The 15,576-nt window shown below is 38.3% G+C and overlaps 2 protein-coding genes and 1 long non-coding RNA gene across 4 annotated transcripts; 2 read left to right on the forward strand and 1 right to left on the reverse strand.

Moving 5' to 3' along the window:
- The first annotated feature begins 795 nt into the window (after positions 1-795).
- LOC105285078 (glycosylphosphatidylinositol anchor attachment 1 protein) lies at positions 796-4,264 on the forward strand. The gene is made up of 10 exons (XM_011349035.3): positions 796-937; positions 1,075-1,292; positions 1,384-1,540; positions 1,667-1,875; positions 1,978-2,195; positions 2,328-2,512; positions 2,588-2,721; positions 2,804-3,000; positions 3,076-3,243; positions 3,966-4,264. The coding sequence occupies exons 1-10, from the start codon at positions 796-798 to the stop codon at positions 4,243-4,245; spliced, it is 1,908 nt and encodes a 635-aa protein (XP_011347337.1). The 3' UTR covers positions 4,246-4,264.
- Positions 4,265-4,292: 28 nt separating this feature from the next.
- Positions 4,293-13,891, reverse strand: LOC105285079. 2 transcript variants are annotated; one of them, XR_894987.1, is made up of 3 exons: positions 13,802-13,891; positions 6,697-6,826; positions 4,293-4,874 (listed from the first exon to the last, which is right to left on the reverse strand). It is a non-coding gene; the product is annotated as an uncharacterized LOC105285079 (long non-coding RNA). The 2 variants fall into 2 exon arrangements; XR_894986.1 differs by lacking the exon at positions 4,293-4,874 and having other exon boundaries at positions 6,388-6,826.
- Positions 4,599-15,447, forward strand: LOC105285080 (xanthine dehydrogenase). Its single transcript, XM_011349036.3, has 25 exons — positions 4,599-4,699; positions 6,765-6,973; positions 7,045-7,102; positions 7,221-7,317; positions 7,424-7,659; positions 8,736-8,983; positions 9,080-9,221; positions 9,307-9,474; positions 9,660-9,736; positions 9,813-10,019; positions 10,084-10,268; positions 10,349-10,462; positions 10,535-10,676; positions 10,778-11,074; positions 11,195-11,317; positions 11,416-11,771; positions 12,382-12,556; positions 12,635-12,826; positions 13,516-13,661; positions 13,760-13,937; positions 14,147-14,275; positions 14,345-14,587; positions 14,693-14,947; positions 15,087-15,254; positions 15,329-15,447. Exons 2-25 carry the CDS (start codon positions 6,857-6,859, stop codon positions 15,371-15,373), a joined length of 4,098 nt encoding a protein of 1,365 aa, XP_011347338.1. The 5' UTR covers positions 4,599-4,699; positions 6,765-6,856; the 3' UTR covers positions 15,374-15,447.
- Positions 15,448-15,576: the final 129 nt, after the last annotated feature.

The following is a 15,576-nucleotide window of genomic DNA, read 5'->3' on the forward strand; positions in this document are numbered from 1 at the left end:
TTTTACAAAAATGTGACTTAACTCTGTCTATCTTTGAGGCACTGATATATAGAATTGATAAATATTTTTCTGATGGTTTCTGAAACGTTTTTTTGCCGAAACGTTTTTTCGTTGGACATTTTTCTCCTAAATAAACGTTTCAATAAAATGGTTATGAAACGGTTTTGAAACCAATGTGTGCTGCCTGGGAGATGTATATGGAAGTTTGAAAATGTCTATTAAGAAAAGTCTCGGCTGTCAGTTGAATTGTCGTTCTGAAATGTTTATGTGATCTATTTCATTACTTGCATCTGCGACGGTCGACTCCAAGATCTGCAGAAGTGTCAGGGTTAGGAAGTATCTTTCAACGTGCATATCGATCCGAAATGCGTTTGACGGACGATGCATTACGGGTCTGCCTGTTCTGAAATATTTCGTTTGTATCGCAGAAGTTTCCCGCCCGTGAAACTTCTCTCTATCAGGCGTATTTGTTGCACCTTGCTTACTATCTCGGTTGTTGCGTAACTGTGTGCACTTGTGACAAGTTACGCCGCGAGCGTTAGAAAGTAATCAGATAATAAACTAATTAAACAGCAATTAAATCCGTGCGGTTGATAGACAGCAAATAGGCAATAAATTACTGATGCCCGTGAAGTTGCATCACACGAAGATCGTGACGTAATCAGCGCATCGTGTCATCGATCGAAGCGAAGTTACGATCGCGTCTTTGCTAGGTTATGTGTCAATGTTATTGTGACGAGTAAAGAGGTTAGCTCTGAATTCGAGATTACTTAAATCGCATGAGACGAGAGGGAGATGGGTTTGCTGACGGATCCCCGAGCTGGAACTGGTAAAATCATCAAATTGATATTACAATGGGAGAAGCCACTGTGCTTCGTGTTATACGTGGGTGGACTTGTGTGGTTGATGCTCTTGGCGTTACCGGCATTTAACGACGGTAGGTCTTTGCGATGTGAAAGCACCATGTTAATATAGAATTAAAATAGAATAGAAATAAATTAGAATTAAATGTAATAATTTTTTTAATGAAATAATTTTGCATAATTTGAAGATTGATCCAAATTTGACCTCTAGGTACCTATTTTTCGGAGAACGCTCTGTTGCCCGGGCTAGTCACGAAAGAGAGTAATCTGGAGCATACGTCAAAGCAATACTATCATGAATTGGTCCACGAGATGAAGCGGTATCCAGATGGCATGCCTTACGCATGGCTTTCGGCGAAGTTTAGCCAGCTTCATTTAGATGTGTTCACGCATAACTTCTCCCTAATTTATCCATTCCAAGAACAAAAGGTACAGTAATGACTCCGGTGTTAAATAAGGATGACGCACAGTTTCTTAATTTGCACACATACACAAGTGTCGCAATTGTAATGTTTTACAGTTTACAGGCCAGAATGTTTATGGCATTGTTAGAGCTCCACGAGCATCCAGTACTGAGGCTATCGTAGTCAGTGTACCTTATAGACCTATCAACAGTATTTATTTAGATACGGCCCCTTCGGTAGCGCTTCTATTGGCGTTTGCCAAGTTTTGTAGAAGTAAGTTTCTGTAACGTTACATTACTGTTGGGTGCGTGATGTGTGATCTCCCTGATGTATATTTCAGTATTTGAATTGTGGATTTTGAGAGGCTCATATTTGACTATGTTAATCATACGTTTATAGAACAAAAGTATTGGGCGAAGGATATAATATTTCTTGTGACGGAACACGAGCAGTTAGGCATGCAGGCATGGTTGGATGCGTATCATGGCGTTACTAGTGGTCAAGAGGGAGTATTAATGGCAGGAGATTTATCGGGAAGGGCTGGATCCATTCAAGCTGCGATCAATCTCGAGTTCCACGCGTTGAAAATCGCATCGATTGATGTCAAGGTGAATATAACACTTTAAGCCGGCAAGAAACGTACGACAGAGTATTAAATCAATTTAATCAATAATATTAATTTATTAATATTATTAATTTTATGTAATTAGATAGAAGGACTGAACGGGCAACTGCCGAATTTAGATCTCTTTAATTTAGCGCAAAATATGATAGCGAAAGAAGGAATTCGACAGTCTTTCCAGCGTCGATTTGACGTTAATTACAGAGATAAAATCAAAAGCTGGTGGTATCATTTTAATACATTAATGAGCATGATAGCGACGCAAGCCACTGGGATTCCAACTGGTAACCATGGACTCTTTCACAGGTACGACAATCTTTTCTAATTAAACATTAATACGAGAGTTTATAATTTAACCCGGAAATGAGTGAACAAACAGAAGCGAACAAACAGGCGCAAATGCGTAATTAAAAGCGTTTAATTACAATTCCCTAACAGATTTGGCATAGAAGCGATTACGTTAGAAGGCTTCGAGAAATCTGGGAAAGAGACAGAAGCAAATTTTTATCAGATAGGACGCGTAGTAGAGAGTATAGTGCGATCACTCAATAATTTATTGGAGCGTTTCCATCAGTCGTATTTCTTCTATCTGTTGCCTTCTACTGATCGCTACATTTCTATTGGTAAGAAAACAGAATAAATTCAGGTCGAAATTTTACCTCGTAATCTGAATTGAACCGTGAAAAATTGTTATGCAGGATTATACATGCGGCCTTTGGTGCTAATAATCGCTAGTGTATTTATAAAGGCATTTTCTATCTGGCAAAGATTGCAGACATCGACCACCAGCTCAAACGAAACGAAAACAAATAAACATAATTCGTCGAATGTGGTATTAAATTATTTTACATTCGGCCGATACGCTTACGAATTGAATCGCGGTATCTGAAATATTGCTAATTTTTTTGGAACAGGTTGAAGAACTCGACATTGGAAGCATCGCGTCTGAAGTGTTATGGGCGCACATGTTTGGAGTACTAGTAATGGCGTCTCCTCGTTTGTTCACTATGCTCGGGTCGACGATGTTTAATTTACGTACGGAGGACTCGCTGTACGCCAGTTTCGCCTTTATCACGATCCTCACGTTGTTGTGGCGTTGTTGTTGGAGGAGGTAAGACATAAAGAGGATTTTAATACATGCTTGATGCACGTAGTGAACCATATTATATGGAAATATAATTTGTAGGTCGACCAAATACGAAACTGTATCGCTCGTCTGCGTTATCGCATCGATCGAATTGGCCACTGCGTTGATGTGCGTGGCCATGCACAATTTCTCGCTAGCGTTATTAACAGCGGTTGTATATGTACCGGTTATCCTTCTGATAATGCCGCATCGCGGCTCCGCGTCCAGGTGAGCGTGATCGAAATTATTTCTCATTAATTCCATATATACAGGGTGGGCCCATTTTAATTTATACAGTCGATTTTTTAAAAAACTAAACGAGATACGAAAAAATGTTTCAGACAGACATGTCACGATTTCGAGGGGGACATAAGATGATACCATTGGTTTGACCTTGAATGGTCGTTTGAAGGTCACGCGAAGATCACCTTCAATTTCTTAAATTGAAACCCCAACTTTTTATTGCAGATTCTTATTCTCCATCGAAAAGTAAGTAACTTTTGTCTGAAACATTTTTCCGAAAAATGTCATCTTATGTCCTTAAAATGATCTTCAAGATGAGTTTTGAGGACATTTTAAGGACATAAGATGACATTTTTCGGAAAAATGTTTCAGACAAAAGTTACTTACTTTTCGATGGAGAATAAGAATCTGCAATAAAAAGTTGGGGTTTCAATTTAAGAAAATGAAGGTGATCTTCGCGTGACCTTCAAACAACCATTCAAGGTCAAACCAATGGTATCATCTTATGTCCCCCTCGAAATCGTGACATGTCTGTCTGAAACATTTTTTCGTATCTCTTTTAGTTTTTTAAAAAATCGACTGTATAAATTAAAATGGGCCACCCTGTATATATATATATATATATGGAATTAATGAGAAATAATTTCGATATATATATATATATATCCATAACAATCACTAATGGCATTTTGTTTTATATTTTTTAGATTCCGCAATTTCCAGTACATCGCTTGGATCGCGTTACATCCGTTCGTCACGGCGGCGATCGTCGTGATGGGCTACACGTATCTGAACTTCCCTAACGATACCGCGATATCTTTGCTTCTCAGGGGTTATCGCGCCAACAAGCAAGCGCTCGTGTTCACCGTCATCGACTCCATGGTTTACGGCAATTGGTTCTACAACGTCACCACCGCCGTTATGATGCCGATATGGTTGTTGTTTTGGAACGTTATGCATTCCAGTGCGGCGATGCCTTCGCAATAAAACGAGATTGCACAACTCACGTATCGTAGAATTTCGTTTCAATTTCATTTCATCAGTCTTTCTCCTCCGGTTTATCTCGAACGATTCTCTGAACGCGCTCTTCGCTATGATATACTTTGATAAAACATCGATTCCAATACGTCGTCTATATCGCCGGAGCGCGAGGAGAGTTGTTTGTTCCTTCGACTGTTGTTTGGTCTCTCTGATAAAGAAAATAGGAGCGCGTTTTGCGAAGAATCTTTAGGCATCTTATTTTCTCATGAGTCTACAGGCTCATCACTAATACGTCAGCCAGTAGATATAGTATATCTCACGACGATAACCCTCGTGGCACGCTTATTGCGGATCCGCTTGACTAGTTTAGAGCGTACAACGAGCGCAGTGACGTCGGGCGAGAGCGCGATCGCTCCAAGTAAAGTGCCGTTACGTTGCATGGGAACGGAGAACGGACACGGTGTGTATGACCTTTTTTCTACAAAACATCGATACGTACGTTGCACTCACCCGTATACCAATGTTTGCGCTACACATTATTTAATCGCCGACAATTGTAACGTTCCGTACGGACTGCCCGCTAGTAGCATCCTTTTGTCTTTTCGACGAGTATCGCGATAAGTATTAGCTGTTACCTTAAAATATTCGTATTTATTAGTGTCAAGAAGATCTTATTTCCAGTGAGAATAATTATTACATTAACACATCTTAAGGCTCTTGCACAATAGCCAATAGCGATAGCGATAGAAAAATAACAGAGGCAATAGCATAAAGCAATAGCGATAGCGAAAACACAGTAATAGAGACAGAGAATTCCAACACTAGAAAATGCATATGCCAATGCAGAATGGAAAACAGAAACAGGCAATAGCAATAAGATTTCCCAATTCGCCTATCGCTATCGCCTATTGTGCAAGGGCCTTTACGGTTTTTCTAAAAGTCCTCTTGGTTGATGTTTTGTAGGAATTTGTTGTTCGTGCGAAAGTTACAATGTATAATAATGTACAAGACATCAATGTATGATAAAATGCACGTATGTATGTTATCAACAACGTATTTCTTATATGTGTAAATGCATACATCTTTTTACAAAAAATCAGATAAGAAGGCTATTAGAAAAACTGTAAAACGTGTGAACATATTAATCATTTTCATCAGATAAGATGTTTCTATATTCGTTATGTAAGAATTAACTATTCTTATCATTCCGTTTCACATTCTGTATGCTAAATTGGATGCTGAATTGAATTTTAGTACAAATAATTTCCATAGAAACATGTATGCAAAGTAATGATATATATATATATATATATATATATATATATATATATATATATATATATTTAATAAGTACATATTTTTTTCTTAATTCATTGGAGTGTTTTTATATGAGATTAATATGATTTTATACTGAGAAAAATACAACGCATAATTATTTAAAATGAAGTTTTCTCGCCATTGTCCTAAATTTTGTAATTCTATTCATTCCGAGGACAAAAACAAGTCGCAGACAAATGAACATGATAAGAGATGACATTTTATCGGGATTACTGGTTCATCTTTTATTTTGACTTTATCGCATCACGTATAAATTTTAAATAAGATAAAGATAAAGACAGAGGAAGGTGCAATGCACTCGTAAACAATTCTTTATAAGCATATATATATATATATATATATATATATATATAAACATGTGCTTGCTGTGTGCACATATGTGTGCGTGTGTTAGCAATTTTGGCGACATATTTGTAATAAAATTACACATACACATGTTTTTTTGTATATAAAATAAATCTAAATCTTTAATTAAACTGTTATAATTATTTGTTTCACAAATTTGATTTAATGCAATTAATGAAAGCTATAAAGAATTCCTTTAGAGATTTTAAACAGATTACTAAGAATTGATGGTCATTACTTCTTGTTCAAAACACTATTGTTACTTCTTGTTGAAAACACTTCTAACTCTATTGTGTATTGTTCCACTTGTTACAAGGGGCTACATTATATATACATATGTGAACTGTCGCGTCTTTTCAAGTTCAATTTAATCAGTTATAATTCGCTTCGCAGTGGTGGAAGTCGGGTAGGTGATAGTAGAAAAATTGAGTCAATTACGCAAAACAGGCGATACAATTTTCATAATTATTGAAAATACCAAATTTTTATTTATATGTTTATCATGTCCATCCGGTTGGCATGAAAGAAAGTGCGATAACGAATTTAAAAAAATGTTATTATCGGAGCAAAGATGTATACATACGTACGCACGTGTATGTGTGTCTAATTCGTCAAGTCATCTAAGTCAAGTACATTATTTGTGATTACATTGTTTACCCTTGCCAATCAAGAAATATAATGATTTTTATTACTATTACATTGCGTAATACGAAGATGATTGATATCGTGATTGCACGTGCAAGGTAAAATTGTTTAAACGCCTGTCATACTTACTCCATAGACAGAGGGTCCTCGTATACCATGTACCATGGTACTACATGTAATACATATGTCTCTTGCAGGTATACTGATACAGATGTGTTACAGCGTGTGATACATTGAAGGAGCACAGGAATACATTAATCTGAAAATAAGAACAAAACTAATTGAGAAAATGTCTTCTATTGAAATTAACGGGAATGGAATTGCTAACGAGTCTGACGAAAACAATTTATCGTTTTATGAATCACAAATAACAAATGTCCTTGTGTTCTACGTAAACGGAAGAGAGGTATGATGACAAACTTATTGTTGCTTGTAATTTATACAATCAAATATAAAAACATTCTTGATATTATTCAGGTGATAGATAGGAATGTAGATCCGCAATGGACACTCTTGTGGTACCTTCGTAACAAACGTATCCTTTACGTATTTATCAATACATTATTACATAAAAATAATATAAGATAGTAAAAATATCGACCTTTTTTTACCATTAAAATCATTAAAATTTTTCCTTAATTTTAATGATTTAGTTCAATTAACTGGTACAAAACTCGGCTGCGCAGAAGGAGGCTGTGGAGCCTGTACTGTCATGATTTCAAAGTGTGACCGCGCTACTGGCAAAATTATGTATCCTTTTTGTATAAAATAACGTGCACGCAATGACACCTTGACTATCATTTTCTACGATGGATTTATTTCCTTACAAGATAAAATCTGACATGAATTAAAACAGTCATTTGGCTGTTAACGCATGCTTAACACCGATATGCGCCGTGCATGGTCTAGCTGTAACCACCGTAGAAGGCATCGGTAGCGCGAGGACGAAATTGCATCCCGTGCAGGAACGCATCGCCAAAGCACACGGATCACAATGCGGATTTTGTACACCTGGCATAGTCATGTCTATGTACGCTTTGTTACGCAGCATACCGAAACCGACCATGGAGAATTTAGAAATTGCGTTTCAAGGTAACGAGCAGCTAAACGTCCCAGATAGCCAAGTCTACCGAAAGCGGATGATGCTAACTATCTGCTATCAACTATTGCCAGCCAAAAGACAACAAATTTGATACGGAAGTTGTTATTAACGATTAATTCGACACATTGGTGCCAGAAATGTAACGGAGCTTGCTCACAAATCTAAGAACAGATTGGCGGCAGAAACCGAGCAGAATCTGCAAACATGGCTCGAATCAGATTGTCGACGGAAACCGAGCAAGATTTGCGCACGCGGAATCTAACGGCAGATTGGCAGCAGAAACCGAGCAAGATCTGCGCGCGCGGAATCTGACAGCAGATTGGCAGCAGAAACCGAACAGGATCCGCAGCTTTTGACGGTATTCAAATTTACACGGCTATGAATACGCGTTTTCGCTGCGCACCGCTATGCGGTGCACACGTCGAGTTCTTACTCGATGTTAAGATTTAGCCTAACGGTTATATAAGTTAATATACGCGCCTTGGCATGATAATATTAATTTTTCTGAAAATTTTTGCACTCGCGGCACAGAGGCTCCCATGGACAACGTCCATGTAGTTCACGCGCGCCACGAGCAATCTGAAGTTCGAAAGCAAAATTCGGACTTCGGATTAGAATAAATTAACAATAAGAGAGGGATTATGCAACGAACTGTCAGAAAGACACATCAAGCCAAATGTACTTTAATTTAACAAACAAACAAATGCGTTCTTTTAACACGTGGTAATATAAAATGCCAATTTATAGTGTGTTAAAAGTAAACACATGCTTTAATATATCGTAAATATGAATGGCCAGAAGCTGCAGATTCTGTTCGGTTTCTGCCGTCAATCTGCCGTCAAATGTTAACAGATCCTGCTCGGTTTCTGCCGCCAATCTGCCGTCGGAGTCTGTTAGCAGGCTCTGCTGGCAGATCACTATCCTAATGCGGACATAACGGATGCCAATTTGCTATCGACTTCTGCAGCAATCTGTTGCCAATCTGCTGGCAGATTGCACACATTTTGCTTACTGGGGTATTACATTTACATGATATTCCGTTTGTACACTTATATAATATTTTCAGGTAATCTGTGCAGATGTACAGGATACAGACCGATTATAGAAGGCTTCAGAACTTTTACGGAAGAATGGGAACAATCGCAATTAATGGCCGATGTGCGGAACAAAGAGACGGATAACACGAGAGTTTGCTCAATGGGTGATGCTTGCTGCAAAAGAGCTTTCACGTCGGAACCAACTGAAATATTTAATTCCAAAGAATTCTGCCCGTACGATCCCACTCAGGAACCAATATTTCCACCGGTATTGAAGGCAAGTTTTTATTACACCAAAAAGGTTTTGTATTAAATGCTGCAACACGATGCAAATTAATAAGATAGAAGTAATAACATAGTTTTCGTTGCGCAGCTTCAATCCGAATTAGATGAACAATATCTGATAATAAAAGGTGCAGATGTTACTTGGTACAGACCGACAAAATTCAGAACACTGCTTAGTCTCAAGGACCAGTATCCAAACGCCAAAATAGTCATTGGTAACACAGAAATCGGTTCGTATTTTTTTGTATCGCGATGGAAAAATAACCGGAAGCATCTGTCGTGTGATACACACGTATAATTATTTATGCATTGCAGGAGTCGAGACGAAATTTAAACATTTGGTGTACCCTGTACTTATACAACCAACGCAGATAAAAGAACTGCATCAAATTGTTGAAACACCCAGGACATTGAGAGTGGGTGCGAGCGTGACTTTGGCTGAATTGGAGGACACATTGAGATATTATGTCAAGAGGAAGCCTGGTAATATGCTAGAAATTTGAAATAAAATCCATCATGATATTTTAATCATAATTTAGTACATAGAAATACATACAAGGCAGACGCGTACACGTGTTACATGTTCTCATTTAATAATTTCTGCAACACTATTTTTACTTGACACCGCATATCTAACGGATAGATAATCCGCGATATTTTTCTAATAGAATACAGTACGAGGGTCTTCACGGAAATAATAAATATGTTACACTGGTTTGCTGGAAAACAGATAAGAAATGTTGCAGTGAGTACGAGTTTCTTCATGCATTGCAATACGTTATTTTTGACTCGAGTGATAAATCTCTTTCTCGAATAATTAGGCTGTCGGCGGCAACATAATGACCGGAAGCCCGATATCGGATTTAAATCCGATTTTTATGGCTGCCGGTGTCAAATTAAATGTGTGCAGTTTAAAGCACGGCAGTAGGACGATTCCAATGGATCATACATTTTTCATCGGATACCGACGTAATGTCCTTTTCCCCGAGGAAGTACTAGTCTCTATCGACATCCCCTTTACAAAACAGGTAAGAATAATAATGTGCAAATGCAACAGAATTAATTTTAACGATTCTCGCAATATTTTTGCAGACTCAATATTTTATTGCCTACAAGCAAGCGAAAAGACGCGATGATGACATCGCCATAGTCAATATGGCTCTAAATGTGTATTTTGCCCCGGATACGAGCGTAGTGCAGGAGGCGCATATTGCGTTTGGCGGGATGGCACCTACCACCATCTTAGCGAGACAGGCGTGTCAGAAAATGATCGGAAGGTAAGATCAGAATTGCATTAATGATGATGATTATATAAGTTTAAGTTAAGGATCGTACATCAAGTCTGATTACATTTCAGAAAATGGGATAAAACGACTTTGGAAGAGGTTTATGATTCCCTACTCGAGGAATTACCGTTAACGGACGACGCACCAGGTGGCATGATTAAATATCGCCGATCTCTCACTCTCAGGTATTAGCTAACGTTAATAATTGCGACATAAATTAATGAAACGCATCACGATTAACGTCACATATTTTGCAGTTTGTTCTTCAAGGCATTCGTGCATATTTCTAAGGCGTTATCGAAAACTGTTGCCGACGTGGAGGCCTTGCCAAAGGAACTAGAGAGCGTGTCCGACTGCTTCCATTACAAAGCGCCAAAGAGCTCGCAATATTTTCAAGTGGTAATATTCTCATTCAAATACTGGCAAATTTCCGTTGAATTCCTGTCTAACGTACTAGAAAGAATTATAGTTTGCTCAACTCTATCGTGTCACTCGAACAGGTGCCCAAAAATCAAGAGATGCAGGACTTGATAGGACGTCCCATCGTGCACTCTAGCGCGTTGAAGCAAGCAACGGGGGAAGCGGTGTATTGCGACGACATGCCGAGATGTGCGGAGGAATTATACTTGGCGCTAGTCCTCTCCACTAGGGCACACGCGCGTATTCTCCAAGTTGATCCCACCAAGGCACTGTCCATGAAAGGAGTTGTGTCATTTTTCTCTTCGAAGGACATAGCGGAAGACAGAAGGTGGGTGGGCCCCGTGTTCCACGACGAAGAGATATTTATCTCAGAGGAGGTACGTTCCTATAAAGCGAAGTACATATATACGTATGAAGCGGGTTCACTGAAACGTGATATGCGCACAAAGTGATGAAAAGAATAAATTATGAAGAACTGTTTCGCAATTTCTCCTCAGGTGACCAGTCAGGGTCAGGTAGTTGGTGCCATTGTCGCTACGAATCAGATGACCGCTCAAACCGCAGCAAGGATGGTTGAAATAGAATACGAGAACATAGATCCTATTATCATATCCATTGAGGTATTCTAGTGATAGAAGAAAACTAATGCAAAACTACGAAAGAGACTGTTCGTCAACCAAGACGCGGTAACAAATATGTGAACTGCTTTCTTGCTTAGGATGCTATCGAACACGAATCGTTCTTCCCTGGCTGCCCAAGAACCATCATTAAAGGCGACGCGGAGGAAGCATTTGCGCAAGCGAGCCATGTTTTAGAAGGAGAAATACGCATGGGCGGCCAAGAACACTTTTATTTGGAAACGCACGCTACCATAGCGGTACCTCGTGAAGAAGATGAGCTGGAGGTATTTTGTTCCACGCAACATCCCACCGAAGTACAAAAACTGATTGCTCACGTTTTAAATATACACATCAATAGAGTTAACGTTCGCGTAAAGCGCATAGGCGGTGGATTCGGCGGGAAGGAGTCCCGTGCAGCATTACTCGCAGTACCTGTAGCGTTTGCAGCACACAGGTGAGTAAAAAAGTTTTTTTAAAAAAGGATACAGTAAAAAGATTCTTAGACAGCAATAAATAATATATAAATATACAGGGTGGCCCATTTTAATTTATACAGTCGATTTTTTAAAAAACTAAAAGAGATACGAAAAAATGTTTCAGACAGACATGTCACGATTTCGAGGGGGACATAAGATGATACCATTGGTTTGACCTTGAATGGTCGTTTGAAGGTCACGCGAAGATCACCTTCAATTTCTTAAATTGAAACCCCAACTTTTTATTGCAGATTCTTATTCTCCATCGAAGAGTAAGTAACTTTTGTCTGAAACATTTTTCCGAAAAATGTCATCTTATGTCCTTAAAATGTCCTCAAAACTCATCTTGAAGATCATTTTAAGGACATAAGATGACATTTTTCGGAAAAATGTTTCAGACAAAGGTTACTTACTTTTCGATTTTCAAACCAATGGTATCATCTTATGTCCCCCTCGAAATCGTGACATGTTTGTCTGAAACATTTTTTCGTATCTCTTTTAGTTTTTTAAAAAATCGACTGTATAAATTAAAATGGGCCACCCTGTATACGGTCAATTTATGTCATTAAAAAAAGAGAAAAAATGTAGGTTGCAGAAACCAGTTCGTTGCATGCTAGACAGAGACGAAGACATGATGATAAGTGGAACGCGGCATCCCTTTTTATTCAAATACAAAGTTGGATTCAACGATGATGGTTTGATCGAAGCAGTAAAAATATACATATATAATAATGCAGGCTACTCCCACGATCTGTCGGCGTCAGTAAGTAACAACGTCAACTGAAATTGAAGAAATGATTCGGAAAATGAAAGAAAAAATCATTCTGTTGAATATCTCCAGGTGTTAGAACGCGCCATGTTCCACTGTCAAAATTCATATAGAATTCCAGTTATAGAGATATATGGATACGTATGCAAAACAAATTTGCCGTCGAATACAGCTTTCCGAGGTTTTGGTGGACCTCAAGGCATGTTCGTGGCTGAAACTATTATTCGGCAAATCGCCGATTACTTGAAGTTGGACGTCGTCAAGGTAATGTTTCTAGCAGTATTAGAAAGTTAATAATACGAGTATACAGGGTGTTTCCTAAGTAAGTAGACAAACTTAAGGAGGATATTCCTTGGCATATTTTAAGAAGAAAAGGTCATATAAACATATGTCCTAAACTGCTTTGTTTTCCAAAAAAAGTACATCACTGTTTTCGTTCACTTTTCGGATAGCGTGCTTTTGCAGTACGAGTCAACAGCGATGGGGATGGAGTGGGGATGGTCTCGCGGCGCCGCAAGTGAACACTCGTTTCAGACTGCGCCGCGCGGCCGCCGCGAGACCATTCCCACTCCATCCCCACCGCTGTTGACTCGTACTGCAAAAGCACGCTATCCGGCATCACTGCTATCACGTTATCTTTGACGCAAACTTTATTAGTTCCTATTAAGTTTAGTAATTTTATTAATTATGGTAAATTACACAAACGCCGAAATGGCAGATACGCATTTCGTATACGGTCTTGCTAATGGAAACGCTCGTCAAGCAAGACGTATTTACAATGACAGATACTTTTTTTTGGAAAACAAAGCAGTTTAGGACATATGTTTATATGACCTTTTCTTCTTGAAATAAGCCAAGGAATATCCTCTTTAAGTTTGTCTACTTACTTAGGAAACACCCTGTATATAAACATTGAGTGTATATTTAACTTAAATTATTTGTTTTCGCGACAGTTGTCCGAACTAAATCTGTACAGGGAAGGTGATGTAACGCACTACAATCAGCGACTTATCAATTGTACTTTAGATCATTGCTGGCGCCAATGTCTAATGTCTTCTCAATATAATGAAAGAATAGTGGAAGTCCAACGTTACAATAGGCAAGTGCATATTAATTGCCTCCTGTGCTACGCAAACTGTTATTAACGTAGCTGTCGACTAAAGTTTAAATTAATAAAATCTACAATAAATTTTGTAGAGAGAACCGATTTAAGAAGAAGGGTTTAGCAGTTGTACCTACCATGTTTGGTATAGCTTTCACCGCTTCATTCCTGAATCAAGCGGGTGCTTTGGTACACATCTATACCGATGGCTCGGTACTGCTCAGCCACAGTGGCGTTGAAATGGGACAAGGCTTGCATATAAAGATGATTCAAGTATGAATAACGTCTACATCTCATTTCTTCCTCTGGAATATAATACGGCATTCTAAATTTAGCAAACCACTTTCTGTCCATGTAGATTCTTTAATTAATCCAAGAGATATTACCTGAAAAAATTACAGAAAATCAGAAATATTTGAATCAAGTTAAACAATTGTGATTTTTACAACGATCAAATTAAACCAAATCTTACGTTGTGTCAGGTCGCCAGCAGAGAGCTAAAAGTAAATCCAGACAAGATATACATCACTGAAACTGCTACTGACAAAGTTCCCAATACGTCTGCTACTGCAGCGAGTTGTGGATCCGATCTTAACGGCATGGCCATTATGGTAATGAAGATAAATAATAATTTTACTGTACGCACATAGACAATGACTAAATTCGATATTAATTCGCAGAATGCGTGCAAGGAAATTATGAAACGATTACAACCGATAATAGATAGAAATCCAGAGGGTAAATGGGAAGATTGGATAAGGGAGGCATATTTTCAGAGGATAAGTTTGTCCGCTACGGGCTTTTACCGAACCCCTGAAATCGGATACTCATTCGAGACTAATTCAGGAAATCCGTTTAATTACTTTACGTATGGCGTTGCCTGTACCGAAGTTGAAGTCGATTGTCTCACTGGAGACCACCAGGTACTTTAAAAAAAAAATTAATATTGCATTAATCTCGAGTGTCAGTGTAGTGGACTTTAAGATGCAAAATAAATATAACGATAATGTCTTCAAATCGATATGCAGGTCCTGCGATCAGACATCGTCATGGATTTGGGGGAGAGCTTAAATCCAGCCATCGATATAGGGCAGGTCGAAGGTGCTTTTGTCCAAGGATACGGTTTGTTCACTCTGGAGGAAATGGTCTATTCACCCACAGGAATTTTATTCAGCAGAGGTCCTGGCGTGTACAAATTACCGGGTTTCACAGACATACCGCAAGAATTTAACGTTTCCTTGTTAAAGGGAGCCTCCAATCCAAGAGCAGTGTATTCTTCTAAAGTACGATTCTCTCTTTGATATACGTTTTATATAGTTTTATGCATAAATATTCTTTATTTTCTATATACATACCTATGTTACGTAATAGAATACAGTTTAATTTAAGAAAGAGAAATTATTAACGGTGTAACATTTACAGGCCGTCGGCGAACCACCGCTGTTCCTGGCGTCATCCGCGTTTTTCGCTATTAAGGAGGCAATCAAAGCTGCACGTAAAGATATAAACATTCATGGTCACTTTAGACTCGATGCCCCTGCGACTGCTGCACGTATACGTAATGCGTGTGTAGATAATTTAACAATGAAGGTAACGTAACTGTAACGTCAGTTGGTCCTAAATGTTATGACCTTCGAACATGCTAAAACATTTTATTATCGCAGATTGAAGAGCCTGATTTAAAGAAACAATGGAACGTGGTGCCATAAATCGTAAGATCTTTAGGCTAATGTCTAGAATATTTTCTGACAGCTATGTCTGAAATAAAAATATCAGAAAGAAACATGTCTTAATATATAATATATGGATACACATATTGAGCAAAGCAAACCAAATTTTTCAGAGTATATTACTGATAGAAAATATTGTTTCATATTGTACGTAAGGTTTTATATTTCTTACATTCCTAGAT

The sequence above is a fragment of the Ooceraea biroi genome, chromosome 12, assembly GCF_003672135.1.
Source record: "Ooceraea biroi isolate clonal line C1 chromosome 12, Obir_v5.4, whole genome shotgun sequence".
NCBI classification, from domain to species: domain Eukaryota; kingdom Metazoa; phylum Arthropoda; class Insecta; order Hymenoptera; family Formicidae; genus Ooceraea; species Ooceraea biroi.

Bases quoted from the DNA above. Each gene is read 5' to 3' on its own strand.
- LOC105285078 (XM_011349035.3), top strand. From the start codon at position 796: ATGGGTTTGCTGACGGATCCCCGAGCTGGAACTGGTAAAATCATCAAA. The intron at 1,293-1,383 runs GTACAGTAATGA...AATGTTTTACAG, and splicing joins ATCCATTCCAAGAACAAAAG to TTTACAGGCCAGAATGTTTA. The intron at 1,541-1,666 runs GTAAGTTTCTGT...ATACGTTTATAG, and splicing joins GTTTGCCAAGTTTTGTAGAA to AACAAAAGTATTGGGCGAAG.
- LOC105285080 (XM_011349036.3), top strand. From the start codon at position 6,857: ATGTCTTCTATTGAAATTAACGGGAATGGAATTGCTAACGAGTCTGAC. The intron at 14,588-14,692 runs GTACTTTAAAAA...ATCGATATGCAG, and splicing joins GTCTCACTGGAGACCACCAG to GTCCTGCGATCAGACATCGT. The intron at 15,255-15,328 runs GTAACGTAACTG...TTATTATCGCAG, and splicing joins TAGATAATTTAACAATGAAG to ATTGAAGAGCCTGATTTAAA.